The 16,873-nt window shown below is 38.5% G+C and overlaps 2 protein-coding genes across 2 annotated transcripts; one reads left to right on the top strand and one right to left on the bottom strand.

Annotated features, from left to right (window-relative positions):
* Positions 1-53: 53 nt before the first annotated feature.
* Positions 54-12,972, bottom strand: LOC134663931 (zinc finger CCCH domain-containing protein 13-like). The gene is made up of 9 exons (XM_063520473.1): positions 12,310-12,972; positions 3,355-4,589; positions 2,919-3,079; positions 2,391-2,478; positions 1,907-2,094; positions 1,604-1,696; positions 1,310-1,427; positions 854-1,194; positions 54-616 (listed from the first exon to the last, which is right to left on the bottom strand). Exons 1-9 carry the CDS (start codon positions 12,864-12,866, stop codon positions 401-403), a joined length of 2,997 nt encoding a protein of 998 aa, XP_063376543.1. The 5' UTR covers positions 12,867-12,972; the 3' UTR covers positions 54-400.
* A 352-nt stretch (positions 12,973-13,324) lies between these two features.
* On the top strand, positions 13,325-16,633 carry LOC134663914 (pre-mRNA-splicing factor syf1 homolog). Its single transcript, XM_063520457.1, has 2 exons — positions 13,325-13,450; positions 14,068-16,633. Exons 1-2 carry the CDS (start codon positions 13,412-13,414, stop codon positions 16,573-16,575), a joined length of 2,547 nt encoding a protein of 848 aa, XP_063376527.1. The 5' UTR covers positions 13,325-13,411; the 3' UTR covers positions 16,576-16,633.
* Positions 16,634-16,873: the final 240 nt, after the last annotated feature.

Genomic DNA, 16,873 nt, shown 5'->3' with positions numbered 1-16,873 from the left:
TGTTTTGATCAAGATTAAAATACTTTAAAAATAAGTGCAATAAAACAACCTAATTATAATTTATTTGTATATTTAATTATTTCAAGATACATAATGTAAAATTTGACGGCACATATAGGATCAGTGAGTTGGAATAAAATATTAATTATATTGACTTATCACTAAAATGTCCAGTCCAGAGTCATAATAAGTTACACCTATGACTTTCAATGGTAGATTTGTCACTACACTCCACATCCCATCAATATGTTAAATTCCGACTATGCACACATAGTTCATGGTTAAATTTCACTTCAGTTTTTTTAAAGTCTAATCAATAAGTAAATAAAGAGTTTTGTCTCGATTATTGCACTTATTTCGAATGAAATAGACGAGGTGCAACATCAATTGAACACCTTCGTCAGCCAGTAACCTCCGGCCGCATGAGGGCGGCCCGGGCGGCGTGGAAGAGGTCGGGGAGGGGCGCGGCGCGGGCGTGGCGCGTGCGCTCGGCGGCGGGCAGCTGGCACAGGTAGCGCCGCAGCGCCAGGTCCCGGCGCGCGCTCAGCGCCCGAGTGATCTCGCAGCCCGATCCGAATAAAACGGCGCGCTGGCGTTTACGCTTCTCGACTGCCACCTGTCATATTCAACAAACTCATTAATCTACGTCATCAACAAAGAGGATCGCGATTGGCGATAGCATCAGGTTGCCTCGCGCCGTGCCATGCCGCGTCTGACTTCGTCGCTCAGAGTGTAAAAGGTAGGAGGAGCTTCCCCTACGATTTCTAGAACCTCGCGCGCGAGATGTATAGACAAGATAAGGAAATAACATGATTTTATGTTTATCTTTTAAAACAGCTTTGTCAATAAATACCTGAATAGCAGCCACAGGATGCAAAGACTCCACATCTGGTGGAAGTACAGGCTTATCATCCTCTTCATGCTTTCCATTCTGATCTGGAGCATTTTCAGGAGGATGCTCTGAGCTTGATTCATTTTTGGCAGTTTTTTGGGTAAGTAAACTTTCGGCATTTTTATGCAGTATGTCTTGAACAGTATCTTTGCCGGCCATGTGCACAGAAAGGCCGAGACGTGCGAGAACTCGTTCAGGTTTCCAGCGGTCACGCGCCCCGCCAGTGGGAGCGGTTTGTTCTCGCCGGTGCACATCTGCTACCAAACTAGCCCAATCTACTCCAAGCGCGTCTCCTAAACCAGCTGAAAATGCCAAAACCATTACACTTTGTCAACTTGTAACATTGATAGTTCTAATCTGCTTTGGACTAGATGTACAATTTGAAAAATATATTTTGATGGTTGCATTTAAACAAACCTCTTGTTCGCTCCTCCTCCAGCTCTCCATCTGATATTTCTTCAAAGTCTAGATCAGTAACATCTTCATCATTCTTGGCGCCCTGGGATTCCTTTTCATCTCCAGCACCACTGGTATCCTAAAATAAAGGCTTAAGTTAGTAACTGGTGAAATAAAGATATGAACAATTTAGATACGTAAATGAAAAGCTGTAAATTTATTAATATTAAATTATTTAATGTAAACTTAACAAAAATAAAATACACTTGCTTAACATTATAAATCAGTTGATGTTGAAAAACACTGTTGATTTACCTGAGTTGACTCTTTTTCTGAACCATCAGGTTTCACACTTTCATCCATAGGTTGAGCAGCTTGGCTGTCTTCATCCATTGATGGATCCATCATCTTAAACAAAAACACTCATTTATAAACAGCACACATTTCAATGAACTACATGATGTCCTATTAATTGAAGGTCTACATTCATTATTAAAAAAGCCTGAAGTGCGTGTATCGGTCATATGAGGCCAAGACAGGTCTCAAATAACCGTTACAGTTACACAAGATTAGCCTGTTAAAAAGGGACACTATATGAAAATAAAGGTGGATGCTCACATCTTCTCTATTTAGAATATCATCAGGATCATCGCTGATCTCGCTGAGGTCGTCCGGGATGGGCTTGTCGTCCGCGTCGGCGTCACGAGGCGCGGCGGCCGCGGCCTCCTTGGCGCCGGCCTCCGGCTCGAGCCGCTGTGGCCGACGTTTATCTCTCATGTCCATTCTCATACCACGATTATAATCATCTGAAAAATGGTATGAATACTTAAGTATTAGTTTACGACTCCGAGGTGCAGAACACGGGAAGATTCAAGGTATAAAATCATCGATTCTGGTTGTAAACGGTCTTAACATTATTTACCTTGCCAGAACCTTGCTGTATATAATTATATATTATATACATATTCCACAATCTGAGTAATCAAAATTTAACCAAGACAACTTATGGGTCTCAGGAGAATATACAATTTGAATTGGTCCCACCCAGAACTTCGCGTGACGTCCGGCCGCTCTACCTATACCATTGACAGGCAATTCTTACCATGCATTCGACCGCGATGTGGTCCCGACGGGTGTCCTCTGTGATGCCACCCTTCCATATCCGCGTCCTTATCACCCCAGTCGTTCATCTGTAAACAGCATATCCACGAATAAGTAGACTAACAATTTGAAATATCTAAAATAATAATTAAAGCAATTTCAAAACATACCAAAATGACGAAAGGGACACCCAAGGAATATGTGGGACAGGATAAAGCATGGATTTTCATAGGCTCTTTTACGGTAATCAATGGATTGGTACTGGTAAAGGGTTTGGTAGTAAATGCTCACCTAAGAACAGAAATTTTTATAAATAAAATTAGAAAATGAATGGTGATAAGCTCATCATGAAAATAATTGAGATATGCATTTATGAATTGATCGTTGTCAGTATTGGAAGTCTTTCGGCTGCTTTAATATGATGGTCTTCATCATATTATCATCAGCTCGCCTTATGAAAGATCTAAGTACGATAAGGAGATGTGTAAAAAAAGATTAAAGTAAAAAAAGAAACTTGGAATTTAAATACCTGTGGTTCATGCATGGGCCAATGTCGATCTCTGCCCCAATCTCCGCCGCGGTAGTCTTCGCTCTCCCACTCTTTGTGTGGATGCATATAACGCTCTCTGTCCATGGAGCCAGAGCGCCCTTCCCAAGAATGGTCGCGATGTGGACGTCGGTCGTCGTATCCTTCAAATAATTAAACATTTGTACTTGGGCATGTTATCCGTATCCGACGGTTTATAAACATAGAGAAATTCAGGAAAGATGTGATAAAGAGTACCCAAAACCGACAAGCATGCATGAAATGTTATGGGGCGAAAGAAGTATATCAGTATCATAGCAAGTGGAAGTCACAGGTCACAGGGAATCCATGTAAAAAAGGTATGTATGCTTCTTAGTTCACATAGACATGAATAGTTATGGTTAGTAATAAGACCACATGAATTGCTTAAAATTCTTACCCATATCAACACCGCGATGGTCACCCATGCGGTCAGCATACATCCTATCTTCATCTTCAGGATACCCTCTGGGTGGACCGGGCATATCGTATCCAGGATCGTAATGTCTATCTCTAGCGTAACCCGGTGACCTATCGTCGTCCCTAGGCCCGTCATCGTAACGATCATCCATTCTTTCATATTGATCCATACCATGGTCATAGTTACGGTCCATACCCATTTCATAATCACCTCCTTCTCTATCCAAACTACCAATTCTATCTCTTTTACTTGACCTATCGCGTTCGAGCCTATCTTGTTTGCGGCCACCTCTTTCCGAATGTGTATCCTGACGATCTTTAGAAGTAGTTGAATTCTTATCTGTTTCGAGAGCTCTATTAGAAATAGCCGCAAGGGCAGCTAAACGCTCTTCAGGCCTAGGCAGCAGTCTTTCCATAGGCTTGTTTGGTTTTTCAAGACCTTTATCTGGTCCTCTACTACCTAGGCCTCTATCACGCCCTCTACGCTTGCCGTCGTCACGCTTACTACCCTCTTTATTTCTCTCACGGCCTCTATCCTTTCTATCGTGTCTATCTTTATCGTCATGTTTTTCTTTCCTTCTTTCTAATGATCTATCTTTGTGATCACGACCTCTATCACGGTCCCTACTGGGAGATCGTTTTCTATGTCTATCAGTGCTACCTTCCCGTCTTACTTGCTTTTTAGGTGAAACTGGTCTACTTCTCTCAGAACTATCTTTTCGTCTTGGGTCTTTAGGGTGGCGAGGTGATCTAGACCTACCTTTTCTGGGCGATCGGCTGCGTCCGCCTCTGCGTTCCCTCTCTTTTTCGCGCTCCTTTTCTCTGTCCTTTTCTCTCTCTTTTTCTTTTTTGTCCTTTTCGCGGTCTTTACTTGAATGTGGGGAAGCACTCTTCTTGTCTCGCTTTGCTGGAGACTTACCATGTTTACCAACAGCCTTTGATAGACTCTTGGATGAAATTGGTGGAGTGCCACCAGATTTCTTTCCTGGTGACAGTGATTTTTTACCTAGCGCTGTTTTTGTTAGGGGCTTTTTCTTAGTGACATCAGTCTTTTTCAAAAGCCTGTCGTCTTTTTTAACACTTGTTTTTTTTGTTTCACTTCTGTCTCTTTTAGTATCATTTTTTACAATTTTCTTTTTAGCTGGTGCATCACCATCCGATGAAGAACTAGAATTTCTTTTCAATTTCCCTTTCTTCGTTTTTCGCCTTGCTTCCCTATAAAATAAATACTTTGTGAACAACACCAAAAATCAGAATAATGTAGAATACATTACAGAAGATCAAAATAGGATTCATACACATTACAGCCGGGCTTTATTTTTAGCATTATTATTATTTTATTTAGTTTTTAATATCATTAAGTTAGTATAAAGATCAGCTGGTATAATAGTAATACCTTTACCAAACCTAGGACACTGGCAATCAAATGTATGAAACAAACGCGTTCCTACGCACACAGTCTAAGCTCGTGTAGGTGAATGCATACCATGCTTGTGCGAGTGAGACCACATACATGCTAGGGTGCCCGCCATTTTGTTGTCAAGTTTGATGACCTCAATGACTCAAAACTCACTGCGCGAATTAGGAAGAAAATAAGAATCGTATTATGCGGTAAGGTGGGTATCTAAGCTCGATTTATACAATAGTTTCCTATTTTGAATCAGTATAAACAAAATATTTTCACATTTTTTTGGGTAATATTTTTTGTTTCTTAAAAAATATTAATAAATTACTGAAGACTTTACAAAAGAAGTTCTTGAAGAGAGAAAGACCCTTATACCGAAGATGATAGAAGCTAGAGAGTCGGGAAAATACGCCATCATAAAAAACGACAAACTTATAATTAAGGAAAAAAGGATAGAACACCAAGACAAAAGAAAAAGGGTACCATCCTCACCGCCGTCCACACCAACAAATAATTCCAACGGGACCGCAAGCAAAAATTATCCGGCCCAACAAACAATCAAAAACAACGCAGTCAAAAAACTAAAATCAAAATATAACCGGAAAAGTAAACCCCATAATAATAATACAACACCACCAACAAATCAAACTAAAACAATACTCCCCAAGCCGATTGGTCATCGTGGGGATTGCGACCAATACCCTCCCACAAATACACACACACATATGAAGGCTAAAAAGTGTTTAAATTTGAATACTACTATACGTATAGGAACATATAATGTCCGATCCCTCTCATCAAATGAGCGATACCTGCAACTCATGCATGCACTAGAAAACGTCAACTTTGATGTGCTAGGACTATCTGAAGTTAAGAGGAATGGCTGCCAAATCGAAGAATACCAGGACTACATTCTGTGTTACATTGGTGAAACAAAAGGTTTACATGGCGTGGGATTTCTAATTAAGAAGGAACATAAACACAAAATACATAATTTTACAGGGATCTCTGAAAGGGTTGCCCTGCTACAACTGAAAATAGAAGACTTTAACATCTCAATTATCCAGACATACGCCCCAACAGATACAGCACAAGATGAAGTTGTTGAAGCATTCTATAACGACTTGGAGAAAGCACACAGTCTAGCGGATGAGAACCTCATAGTAATGGGTGACTTTAACGCGAAAATTGGACAGCCTAAGAAAGAAGAAAGCCCATGTTTTGGAAATTATGGATACGGAGAACGCAATACGAGGGGTCAACTGCTAATAGACTATGCTCTCGAACACAACTTACTAATCGTCAATACACTCTTAAAGAAAAAAAGCAGTAAGCGTTGGACATGGACATCTCCCAACCAAAAAATCCAAAATGAGATAGATTTTATTATGACTAACAAACATCATATGGTAAAAAACATGGAAGTTTTAAACAAAGTCAACTTCTCTTCAGACCACAGACTACTTCGAGCAACATTCAGTCTATGTCATAAAAGTAAAAACAGAAAAAAATATAAAAACCAGATAATAAGTCCTAAAACTGATGACGAAATTAAAAACTATATAGAAAATTTAAAAACAAATCTTAGCGATGAATTAACCAATGTGCCGGGAAGTGTTCAAACATATTACAACTACCTGGAAGAGAATATATTGCGCAGCTTACAAACTAACGAAGAAACTAGAAGGAAACAACATACAATACTTAGCAATCACACAAAACAACTAATCAAGAAACGCACAGAATTAATACAACTTAAAAACAAAACTAAAGATCAAAAAAAGGAACTCACTGAAATGTTTAAAATTACTAACAAAGCAATAAAACAGGACTACAATAATTACAGGGAAGAGATAATTACAAGGAACATACATACACGCAGAAGTACCAAAAGAGCTTACAAGGAAATGTCTCTACATAAAAATTGGATACAAAAATTAGAGAACAGCTCAGGCGAGACCAAATCAAGGAAGGAGATATTAGAACACGCAACTAAGTTTTATAGAGAACTCTACAGCAAGAAAGAAAATACACCGTTACAGCAAGAACACAATATCACCAGCAATGGGTGCAACATAGTTAAACCAATTGATGAAGATGAAGTACTCTCTCACATAAAGAAACTGAAAAATGAGAAGAGCCCAGGCCCAGATGGGCTAACAAATGACTGCCTTAAACTAGGAGCTCCAATTTTACTTAAACACTTAAAAAAGCTATTTAATATGATACTAGAATTTGAAATAGTACCAAAACAATGGTGCTCTTCTGATATAGTACTAATATATAAAAAAGGAGACCCATTAGATATTGGAAATTACAGACCCATTAGCCTACTGACAAGTGTCTACAAGCTCTTCACATCGATTATACTGAAAAGAATTGCTATAAAAATCGACACCGCACAACCAAGAGAACAGGCAGGCTTCCGCTCAGGCTTTAGCACAACCGATCATATACATGTAATGGAACAACTAATTGAAAAATTTAATGAATTCAGGAAACCACTATATGTTGCTTTTGTTGACTACAGCAAAGCCTTTGACAGCATCAGTCACAACTCAATCTGGAACGCACTAAAAGCGTCAGGAGTAGAACAGAAATACATAAATATCATCAAACACATATACTCAAATAGCACAAGCAGAGTTAAACTTGAAAGAAGAGGAGATCATATCAAAATTGAAAGAGGAGTAAGGCAAGGCGACCCTCTGTCACCCAAGCTTTTCATTGCCGTACTAGAAAATATTTTTAAAAACATAAACTGGACTGGATATGGTATTAACATTGATGGATGTCGCCTAACGCACCTGCGGTTTGCAGATGACATAATCATATTTGCAGAAAGAGCTAAACAACTAGAAAATATGTTACAGACACTAGACAAGGAAAGCGATGAAGTAGGCTTACAAATGAACAGAAGCAAAACGAAGGTAATGACTAATAGCCTTGACACCCCCATCAATGTAAAAGGAAATACAATTGAATATGTAAAGAAATACATATACCTGGGCAAGCAAATTTCCTTTTCACGGACTAATAACGAGGAAGAGGTAGATAGAAGGAAAAATATTACATGGCGAAAGTTTTGGTCATTCAAAGAAATTCTGAAAGGAAAATTTAGTATGAAGATAAAAAGAATAGTAATGGACACATGCCTTCTGCCTAGTTTATTATACGGATGTCAAACGTGGACTTACACCAATAAGATCAAACAAAAAATAAACACCACACAACGAGCCATGGAAAGAAGCATACTGGGAATAAACAAAATGCACAAAATTAAAAACGACACTATAAGAATAAAAACAAACGTCAAAGATGCGCTCACACAAGCCCTTAAGCTCAAATGGCAATGGGCAGGACATATTTCAAGATATACAGATGACAGATGGACAACACTAACAACAAGATGGAAAGGACCATTACCAGCCAAGAGGAAAGTTGGCAAACCAGTCAAACGGTGGACTGATGACATAGTAGAGGTTGCAGGAAAAGACTGGATGTACAATGCCAAACACAGACATTTATGGAAGAAATGGGAGGAGGCCTTTACCCAAACGGGATCCATACCTCACGAAAGGAGGAGAAACAACAGCATAAAAACATATTTTAACAGAAACTAAAAAAATAGAGTTATGGAAATAAAGAGGCTATAATAATAATAATAATAAGTTATGCTGTCAATCAATCTTCAGATGAAGCACGATGAGAACGAACGGGAGAAGATGACGTCTGTGGCGGCTCCTGGGTCAAATCCACTGGTTTGCTTAAGATAAGAAACGTATCGCGTGCTGTGATTTGTAATGAGTCTTGTGCAGTAAAGATTGTGAGTTGAACAACGTATTTCATTGAAGGCCCTCGTCATCCACGATTGAAGGTCCTGATGTGCTGCAGATAGTATGATACGCCCACAATTCCCGACTAAGCATAACAGGGTCCGACAGCTGCTCACCACACACCGTATGCTGCACCCACGCTCGTCTGTTATGAGATTATACATCCCACGGAAATGTGGAGGTCGCGGCTTTCTAAACGCCAAAAATCTTCACAACCGTGAGGTGTACAATCTCAGGAATTATTTCCTCAACAACGAGTGTGGGATGCATCGTGATGTGGTGGCAGTTGACAGGGGCCTCACGCCGCTCTCCTTGGCGAACGAGAACTGGCGCAAACCTGTAGTACTAAGCACCGAGGACCGCAAGGCGGTATGGAAGGATAAGCAGCTACACGGGCGGTTCTACAAGGCCCTCATGGGACCTGATGTAGACCTACCCGCGTCGGTGAACTGGCTACGATTCGGGGACCTCTTCGGAGAAACCGAAGGTTTTGCCTGTGCAATTGCGGACGAAGTTATCATGACGAACAACTACCGGAGATATATCCTGAAGGACGGTACGGTCGACATTTGTCGGGCATGCCGCCGTCCCGGAGAGTCACTCAGGCATATTATCTCCGGTTGTTCTCATCTTGCTAACGGCGAGTACTTGCACAGACATAATCTCGTAGCCAGAATTATTCACCAGCAGCTTGCCCTTCTATACGGCCTTGTGGACCGCGAAGTACCGTACTACAAGTACTCACCTGCGCCAGTTCTCGAAAATGGTCGTGCCACGCTCTATTGGGATCGATCTATCATCACTGACAGGACTATTGTAGCCAATAAGCCTGACATCGTACTGATAGATCGATCGCAGCGCCGGACCGTGCTCGTCGACGTCACCATCCCCCATGATGAGAATCTCGTGAAAACCGAGAAGGACAAGTCCAGCAAGTACCTAGACTTAGCTCATGAGATTACCGCCATGTGGGATGTTGACTCGACGATCATTGTTCCGATAGTCGTGTCAGCGAACGGTCTCATAGCGAAGAGTCTCGACCAACACCTAGAGAGACTCTCGCTGGGTGGTTGGATCAAGGGTCAGATGCAGAAGGCGGTAATTTTGGACACGGCGCGTATAGTACGTCGGTTCCTTACTCTGCAGCCCTGACCACCGGCAGCTTGGGCCCTGCCCCGCTGCCGGCGGCACCCTAGGTTAGGTTTTTTATAATGTGTTTATATGTATTTTTTATTGTTTTGTAACTGTTTTTATATTTTACTTTTATATTCATATTATAAAGAACCTATCCTAAGACGAAAGATAAATAAAGAGAATAATAATAAAATAGTGTTTTTATATTTTACTTTTATATGCATATTATAATTAACCTAACTTAAGAAGAAAAATGAATAAAGAGAATAATAATAATAAACAAAATAACAAAATTTTTATAAGGATATTCAGGGTACCAAAAAATTCTGTAAGTTGAAAACAGTCAGGGTTTATTTTATTTAAATTTTTTAGTTTTAGTTATATAAGAACCAACATAGAAAAATGGAGGCATGTTGAGAAGCTCTTTACCAATCGCTGAAATGATTACCACAACCACCAATTCATGTGAAATCTAGACACGCGGCAGCGTGTCAAGCCAAGTTCAAGCAAAGGAACTGGCTAGCCAGCGCCAAGTGTAATATTACACGAACCACTTGGTGCCACTTTTGACCCTTCTATAACTCAAAACATCTTTAACGTAAACACATAAAACTACGTGTGTTTAATTATATCCATAAGGACATCTAGAAGCCCAAATTTCATGAAGCTAGCTCAAACGGTTATAAAGATATGAAGGTCAAAAAGTCGTAAATTTTAAGACTGACTGACATACCTATAGTACCTAAACCTAACCTACTTCCAGATGACCTAGAAGGATGAAATTTGGAATCCAGCTCAGTTATTGTGTGAAAGCGTAGGAAAAAATCTAAAAATTAAAAAAAGTTATAAAATAGGGGGGGTCCCCATACAAAAAAACCATTTTTTATTGTGACTGACATATAAGTACCTAAACCTAACCTACTTCCAGATGACCTAGAAGGATGAAATTTGGAATCCAGCTCAGTTATTGTGTGAAAGCGTAGGAAAAAATCTAAAAATTAAAAAAAGTTATAAAATAGGGGGGGTCCCCATACAAAAAAAACCATTTTTTATTGTGACTGACATATAAGTACCTAAACCTAACCTACTTCCAGATGACCTAGAAGGATGAAATTTGGAATCCAGCTCGGTTATTGTGTGTAAGCGTAGGAAAAAATCTAAAAACAAAAAAAAGTTAATAAATAGGGGGGGTTCCCATACAAATTTCTTTTTTATTGTGACTGACATATAGTACCTAAACCTAACCTACTTCCAGATGACCTAGAAGGATGAAATTTGGAATCCAGCTCGGTAATTGTGTGTAAGCGTAGGAAAAAATCTAAAAATAAAAAAGTTAAAAAATAGGGGGGGTCCCCATACAAAAAACCTGTAATACGCGCTAAACAACCGGCCAACGGTGTGTCGTTGGCGGCGCGCGGCACCACATAATTAATACAAAGAACAGAAGTAAAAAACATGCAGCGGAAACACAAGAAAAAACATTAAATCTCAATACCTGCCTAGTTTTCTTTACAAAAAGTATTGATATCCCATCAAAAACATAAATGTAAAAAAGGAGAGCCAAGTTCAATACAAAAATTATGCTTGGCTGTGGGGTTCGCCGCAAAAAGAATGGAGATTTAAATGAGTGCCAAGTTCTATGCAAAATCCAAATATGTATTTATAGGAACAAAATAACATTATAAACAAGTATTAAACTCTATTTCTTTGCTTTATTGGATACCTATAACAATTGCTGTTATTTAAAAAAATGTGTGATCTTAAAGTAGGTTAGATTTGGCTTGGCCAGGTTTTATCAGAATTACAATATATATAAAATGATTGATATAATGAAAACTGGCCAAGTCAAATCTAACCTGCTTTAAGATCTCGCATTTTTTTAAATAACAGCAATTGTTATAGGTATCCAATAAAGCAAAGAAATAGAGTTTAATACTTGTTTATAATGTTATTTTGTTCCTATAAATACATATTTGGATTTTGCATAGAACTTGGCACTCATTTAAATCTCCATTCTTTTTGCGGCGAACCCCACAGCCAAGCATAATTTTTGTATTGAACTTGGCTCTCCTTTTTTACATTTATGTTTTTGATGGGATTGTTGCTAACCAACTTTTCTGGCATAGCCAAATCTAAACTACAGCCTGGCAAAAACAAGTAGAAATTAAAAAGTGGCAACACTAGTGTTGTCCCATTCTCTTATATAATTTGATTTGAAAGGTACTTCCGAAAATAATATGGTGCAAATAGGGGTGATTTTTAGGATTAGACTGTGCAAGTGTTGATATACATCATAATATCATAGAAGATTGACGTTTAAAATAACACTTGTAGTCTATGGCATAGACTATGCTATCAAAATCGCTGCAGTTATCTTAGTCTAACTCTATCTGACATTCTGAAATATGCAGGTATTCCCAAATTCACAAGTTTTATGTTCCATGCATGTTGACTATGATAATAAGTATTTTGAGCATGACATATTTGCTGAGCTATATAAAGAGCTATATTGATTGCAATTTTTTTTCTGATGAGCTAAATTAAAACGTTATTTTCTCACCGTCCAGAGGAAGAGGAAGATGAGCTGCCATCAGATGACGAAGAAGAGACGCTTGAAGAGCTGGAGCTCCTCGAAGACGAGGAGCTCGACACGGGCTTCTTTTTTTCTTTCCGCATATCTTTTCCAGATTCCATCTTTAACTGCAATTCGAGTTCACGCTGAAGCTGGAGCCTTCGTTTCTCCAGCTCGTCTGTGTCCACACATTCTAGGTCATTTTGGTCCCAGTTGTCAATATCACCATCGGGACTGCGGCCCGACCGCACGACTACAGCCGAATGAAGCCTACTTTTAGCATCATCTTTCACTAATCGTTTTTGTTCACTGTCTTTATTAGCCGCCCGCTGCTTTGAAGGGCTAATCAATGTGTGTGTGGCAGCAAATTTGCAACTTTTACCGTAAGCGCAACTTCCGTGTTGTGCCCACTGTCTACAATGTTCACTTGTTTTTTTTGCACTAGTTTTCTTGGTTCCGAGACGCTCGAAAACACTAGGTCTGTTGGCTAGGTCCTTCGTTTTCGGAATTTCGACAGTAATTTTTCTTTTGCCTTGTTTTGACATTATAAAGGAAAAACATTGGTCTCACTTTGAAACGGAATTAAAATAAAAGATATTCCCCGGCGTCCGACAATCGCCATTCGCCATTGTTGATTTGGTTATATTTTTAATTTGAATGACCATAGAAAAGGAATCGTTCTATAATAGGTGTAGAAATGCAGCGGTTCCAACAGTGTCTCAAACAAACTAATGTCGTTTCTTTACACGCACATCAAGGACAACTTTTTACAAAATCCGCGTACGCTCTAATATTATTAATTAATTTGGATTCCCATATTATTAACAAAGAACTCGCGCTTCAGTTCCAGCGTTTAAAACTTCCAGTTTATTTTGTAAAAGTATTAATATCATTTTACAGAACATTTACAATGTTTTGCTCGAACGATTTTCGCGTACATCGGCTTGCAACGCATGCGTGCGTCAAAAAAAGTTATAACTGTCAATCATTCGTTGTCATATCATATTGACATTCTGTACAGAATAGCGTTATTCGTCGGCTTGTAAAACTTACATTATTTCTGATTAATTTGTGACCACTATCTAGCAAAATGCCGTTACTTGATGGTAAAGAGATCGAAATATTTTTTGTAAGTATCCGCTATGATATATTATTTTTTTATACGAATTGTTGTAACCTAGTTTTTAGTATAACGCTAGGTTATTGGAGTTGATCCGTGGCTATATTGGCTATTAGTACCTAAGGTCTACTCTAGAATCTAGATAGATCTAGGCACTTGTCGAAGTAATTCAATAAACTATATCCTTATTATCAGCGTTATAAATAAATACTTGGGTACCATGTTACACAGATCAATCTAGTCCCAAACTAAGCAAAGCTTGTATTGTACTATGGGCATTAGGTGACGAAATGCTCACTTATATAGATAAATATGTACTGAGACATATCTAACACCCATAACTCAGGAACAAAATTTCATGATAACTACACAAATAATTGCCCTTACCAGGAATCAAATTCCTCTTCATAGGCAGGGTCACTACCAATTAGGCTAGGAGGCTGTTAATGATGGTGATGATGACGACCTTATCATTGCGATTTTAATATTTGGCTTGCCAGGCCAAAATATTTTTTAATTAAATACCTAACTGCCATTAATCTTAAATTATATTATGATTTTATAATTGAATCTTTAATTATATTATGATTTAATCAGATTAATATTAGAATTTGACTTTCTTTCAGAGTGATGAAGACTTACCATATGAAGAGGAAATATTAAGAAACCCATTTTCAGTGAAACATTGGCTTAGATATATTGAACATAAAAAAGGTGCACCCAAACATGAGATTAATATGATTTATGAAAGAGCTCTGAAGGAGCTGCCTGGGTCCTTCAAACTGTGGTACAATTACCTAAAACTCAGAAGGGCACAAATAAGAGGCCGCTGTATAACAGACCCTTGCTATGATCATGTGAACAATTGCTTTGAGAGATCATTGGTCTTCATGCACAAAATGCCAAGGATTTGGATGGATTACTGTACTTTTTTGACTGATCAATGCAGGATAACAGTCACAAGAAAAGCATTTGACAGTGCTTTACGGGCATTGCCAATTACCCAGCACCACAGGATATGGCCTCTGTACTTGAGTTTCTTAAAAAAACACAACATTCCTGAAACAGCTGTAAGAGTGTTTAGACGTTATTTGAAGTTAAGCCCTGAAGATACAGAAGAGTATATTGACTACCTAATTTCAATTAATAAACTGGATGAAGCTGCAGTCAAACTGGCACAAATAGTGAACAATGAGAATTTCCAGTCTAAACATGGCAAATCAAACCACCAAGTATGGAATGAGTTGTGTGAATTAATTTCTAAAAATCCAGACAAAATTCATTCACTGAATGTGGATGCTATTATTAGAGGAGGACTGAGGCGCTATACAGATCAGCTGGGACATTTGTGGAACTCTCTTGCTGATTATTATGTTAGAAGTGGCTTATTTGAAAGAGCCAGAGATATCTATGAAGAAGCTATTCAAACTGTGACTACTGTTAGAGACTTCACTCAAGTTTTTGATGCATATGCTCAATTTGAAGAACTAAGTTTAAGCAAAAAAATGGAAGATGTTGCAAAAAAACCAAATCCATCTGAAGATGATGATATAGATTTAGAATTGAGACTTGCCAGATTTGAATACTTGATGGAAAGAAGATTACTGCTCCTCAATTCAGTTCTTTTAAGACAAAATCCACATAATGTGGCTGAATGGCATAAAAGAGTCAAACTTTATGAAGGAAAACCACATGAAATTATTGACACATACACTGAAGCTGTGCAGACAGTAGACCCAAAACTTGCAGTTGGAAAACTGTACACTCTGTGGGTTGGTTTTGCTAAGTTTTATGAAGAAAATGACCAAATTGAGGATGCAAGATTAATTTTTGAGAAAGCAACACAAGTGAGCTATGCAAAAGTGGATGACTTGGCATCAGTTTGGTGTGAATGGGCTGAAATGGAAATCAGGCATGAAAACTATGAAGAAGCACTTAAACTAATGCAAAAAGCAACTGTGCTGCCGAGCAGGAAAGTTGCTTATCATGATGATACAGAGACAGTCCAGATGCGTTTATACAAGTCATTGAAAGTTTGGTCTATGTATGCAGATCTTGAAGAAAGTTTTGGTAGTTACAAGTCCTGCAAAGCTGTTTATGACCACATTATTGACTTGAAAATTGCTACTCCACAGATAATAATAAATTATGGTCTCTTCTTAGAGGAGCATAATTATTTTGAAGAGGCATTCAGAGCTTATGAAAAGGGCATTGCACTTTTCAAGTGGCCCAATGTTTATGATATTTGGAATACATATTTGACAAAGTTTTTGAAAAGATATGGTGGCTCTAAACTAGAGAGAGCAAGAGATTTGTTTGAACAATGTCTGGAACACTGTCCTGCAGAGTTTGCAAAGTCTATTTTCCTGTTGTATGCAAAATTAGAGGAAGAACATGGCCTGGCTCGACATGCCATGTCAGTTTACGAGCGCGCAACCACTGCAGTTTTACCAGAGCAAATGTTTGAGATGTTCAATATATACATTAAGAAAGCTGCTGAAATTTATGGTGTCCCTAAAACACGTCAAATATATGAAAAGGCGATTGAAACCTTACCAGAAGAAAAAGCGAGAGAAATGTGTATTTGTTTCTCTGAAATGGAAACTCGTCTTGGCGAAATTGATAGAGCTCGAGCTATATACGCACATTGCAGCCAAATGTGTGATCCTAGAATAACTGCCGACTTTTGGAATACATGGAAAGAATTTGAAGTCCGCCATGGTAATGAGGATACAATGCGTGAAATGCTTAGAATAAAGAGGAGTGTCCAGGCCACATACAATACTCAAGTGAATATGATGTCTGCTCAGATGTTAAGTTCTGCTGCACAGGCAGCAGGCACAATTTCCGATTTGGCACCAGGAATGAAGGATGGCATGAGAATGTTAGAAGCTAAGGCAGCTGAAATGGCTGTTGCAAACAAAGGAAATATTATGTTTGTGCGGGGTGAAACACAAGGTCTCAAGGAGAGTGCTGATAAGGTGGTCAATCCTGACGAAATTGACATTGATGAGGACTCTGGAAATAGTAATGATGAAGATGATGATACTGTATCGGCTCCAGTTCAGAAGAAAGAAATCCCAGCTGCTGTATTTGGAGGGCTTGTACCTAGTACTAGTAAAGATAGTGATTAAGAAATTTGCGATTCTTGTTTATAATAATAAATCAATCATTTAATTATAAATTCCTACATATCGAACTTTCATTTACAACATCCAGTAATTGCACTAGTTATCATTATATTATCTACCGAATATAATGGAAAAAACTTGATATAAAGTACCTAAGTTGTGTATGCAAGGCTAAGCCATTTTAATTTATACAAGTTTGTAAATTGATGATAGATTCAAATCACCCATAATAATTAAAGTGCATTTCATTGTAATCACAGTACCTATTGACTTTTTAAATATTTAATACACCTAAATCTAG

The sequence above is a fragment of the Cydia fagiglandana genome, chromosome 4, assembly GCF_963556715.1.
Source record: "Cydia fagiglandana chromosome 4, ilCydFagi1.1, whole genome shotgun sequence".
Taxonomy (NCBI): domain Eukaryota; kingdom Metazoa; phylum Arthropoda; class Insecta; order Lepidoptera; family Tortricidae; genus Cydia; species Cydia fagiglandana.
This window is presented reverse-complemented; position numbering and strand designations above follow the sequence as displayed.

What these genes read in the sequence shown, in the direction of transcription:
- LOC134663931 (XM_063520473.1), bottom strand. Translation starts at nt 12,866, where the DNA reads ATGTCAAAACAAGGCAAAAGAAAAATTACTGTCGAAATTCCGAAAACG. An exon ending in TCTTCCTCTTCCTCTGGACG is followed by an intron (nt 4,590 to 12,309) that starts GTGAGAAAATAA and finishes TTTATTTTATAG; the next exon opens with GGAAGCAAGGCGAAAAACGA. An exon ending in CAGAAAAAGAGTCAACTCAG is followed by an intron (nt 1,428 to 1,603) that starts GTAAATCAACAG and finishes CCTTTATTTTAG; the next exon opens with GATACCAGTGGTGCTGGAGA.
- LOC134663914 (XM_063520457.1), top strand. Translation starts at nt 13,412, where the DNA reads ATGCCGTTACTTGATGGTAAAGAGATCGAAATATTTTTT. An exon ending in AAGAGATCGAAATATTTTTT is followed by an intron (nt 13,451 to 14,067) that starts GTAAGTATCCGC and finishes ACTTTCTTTCAG; the next exon opens with AGTGATGAAGACTTACCATA.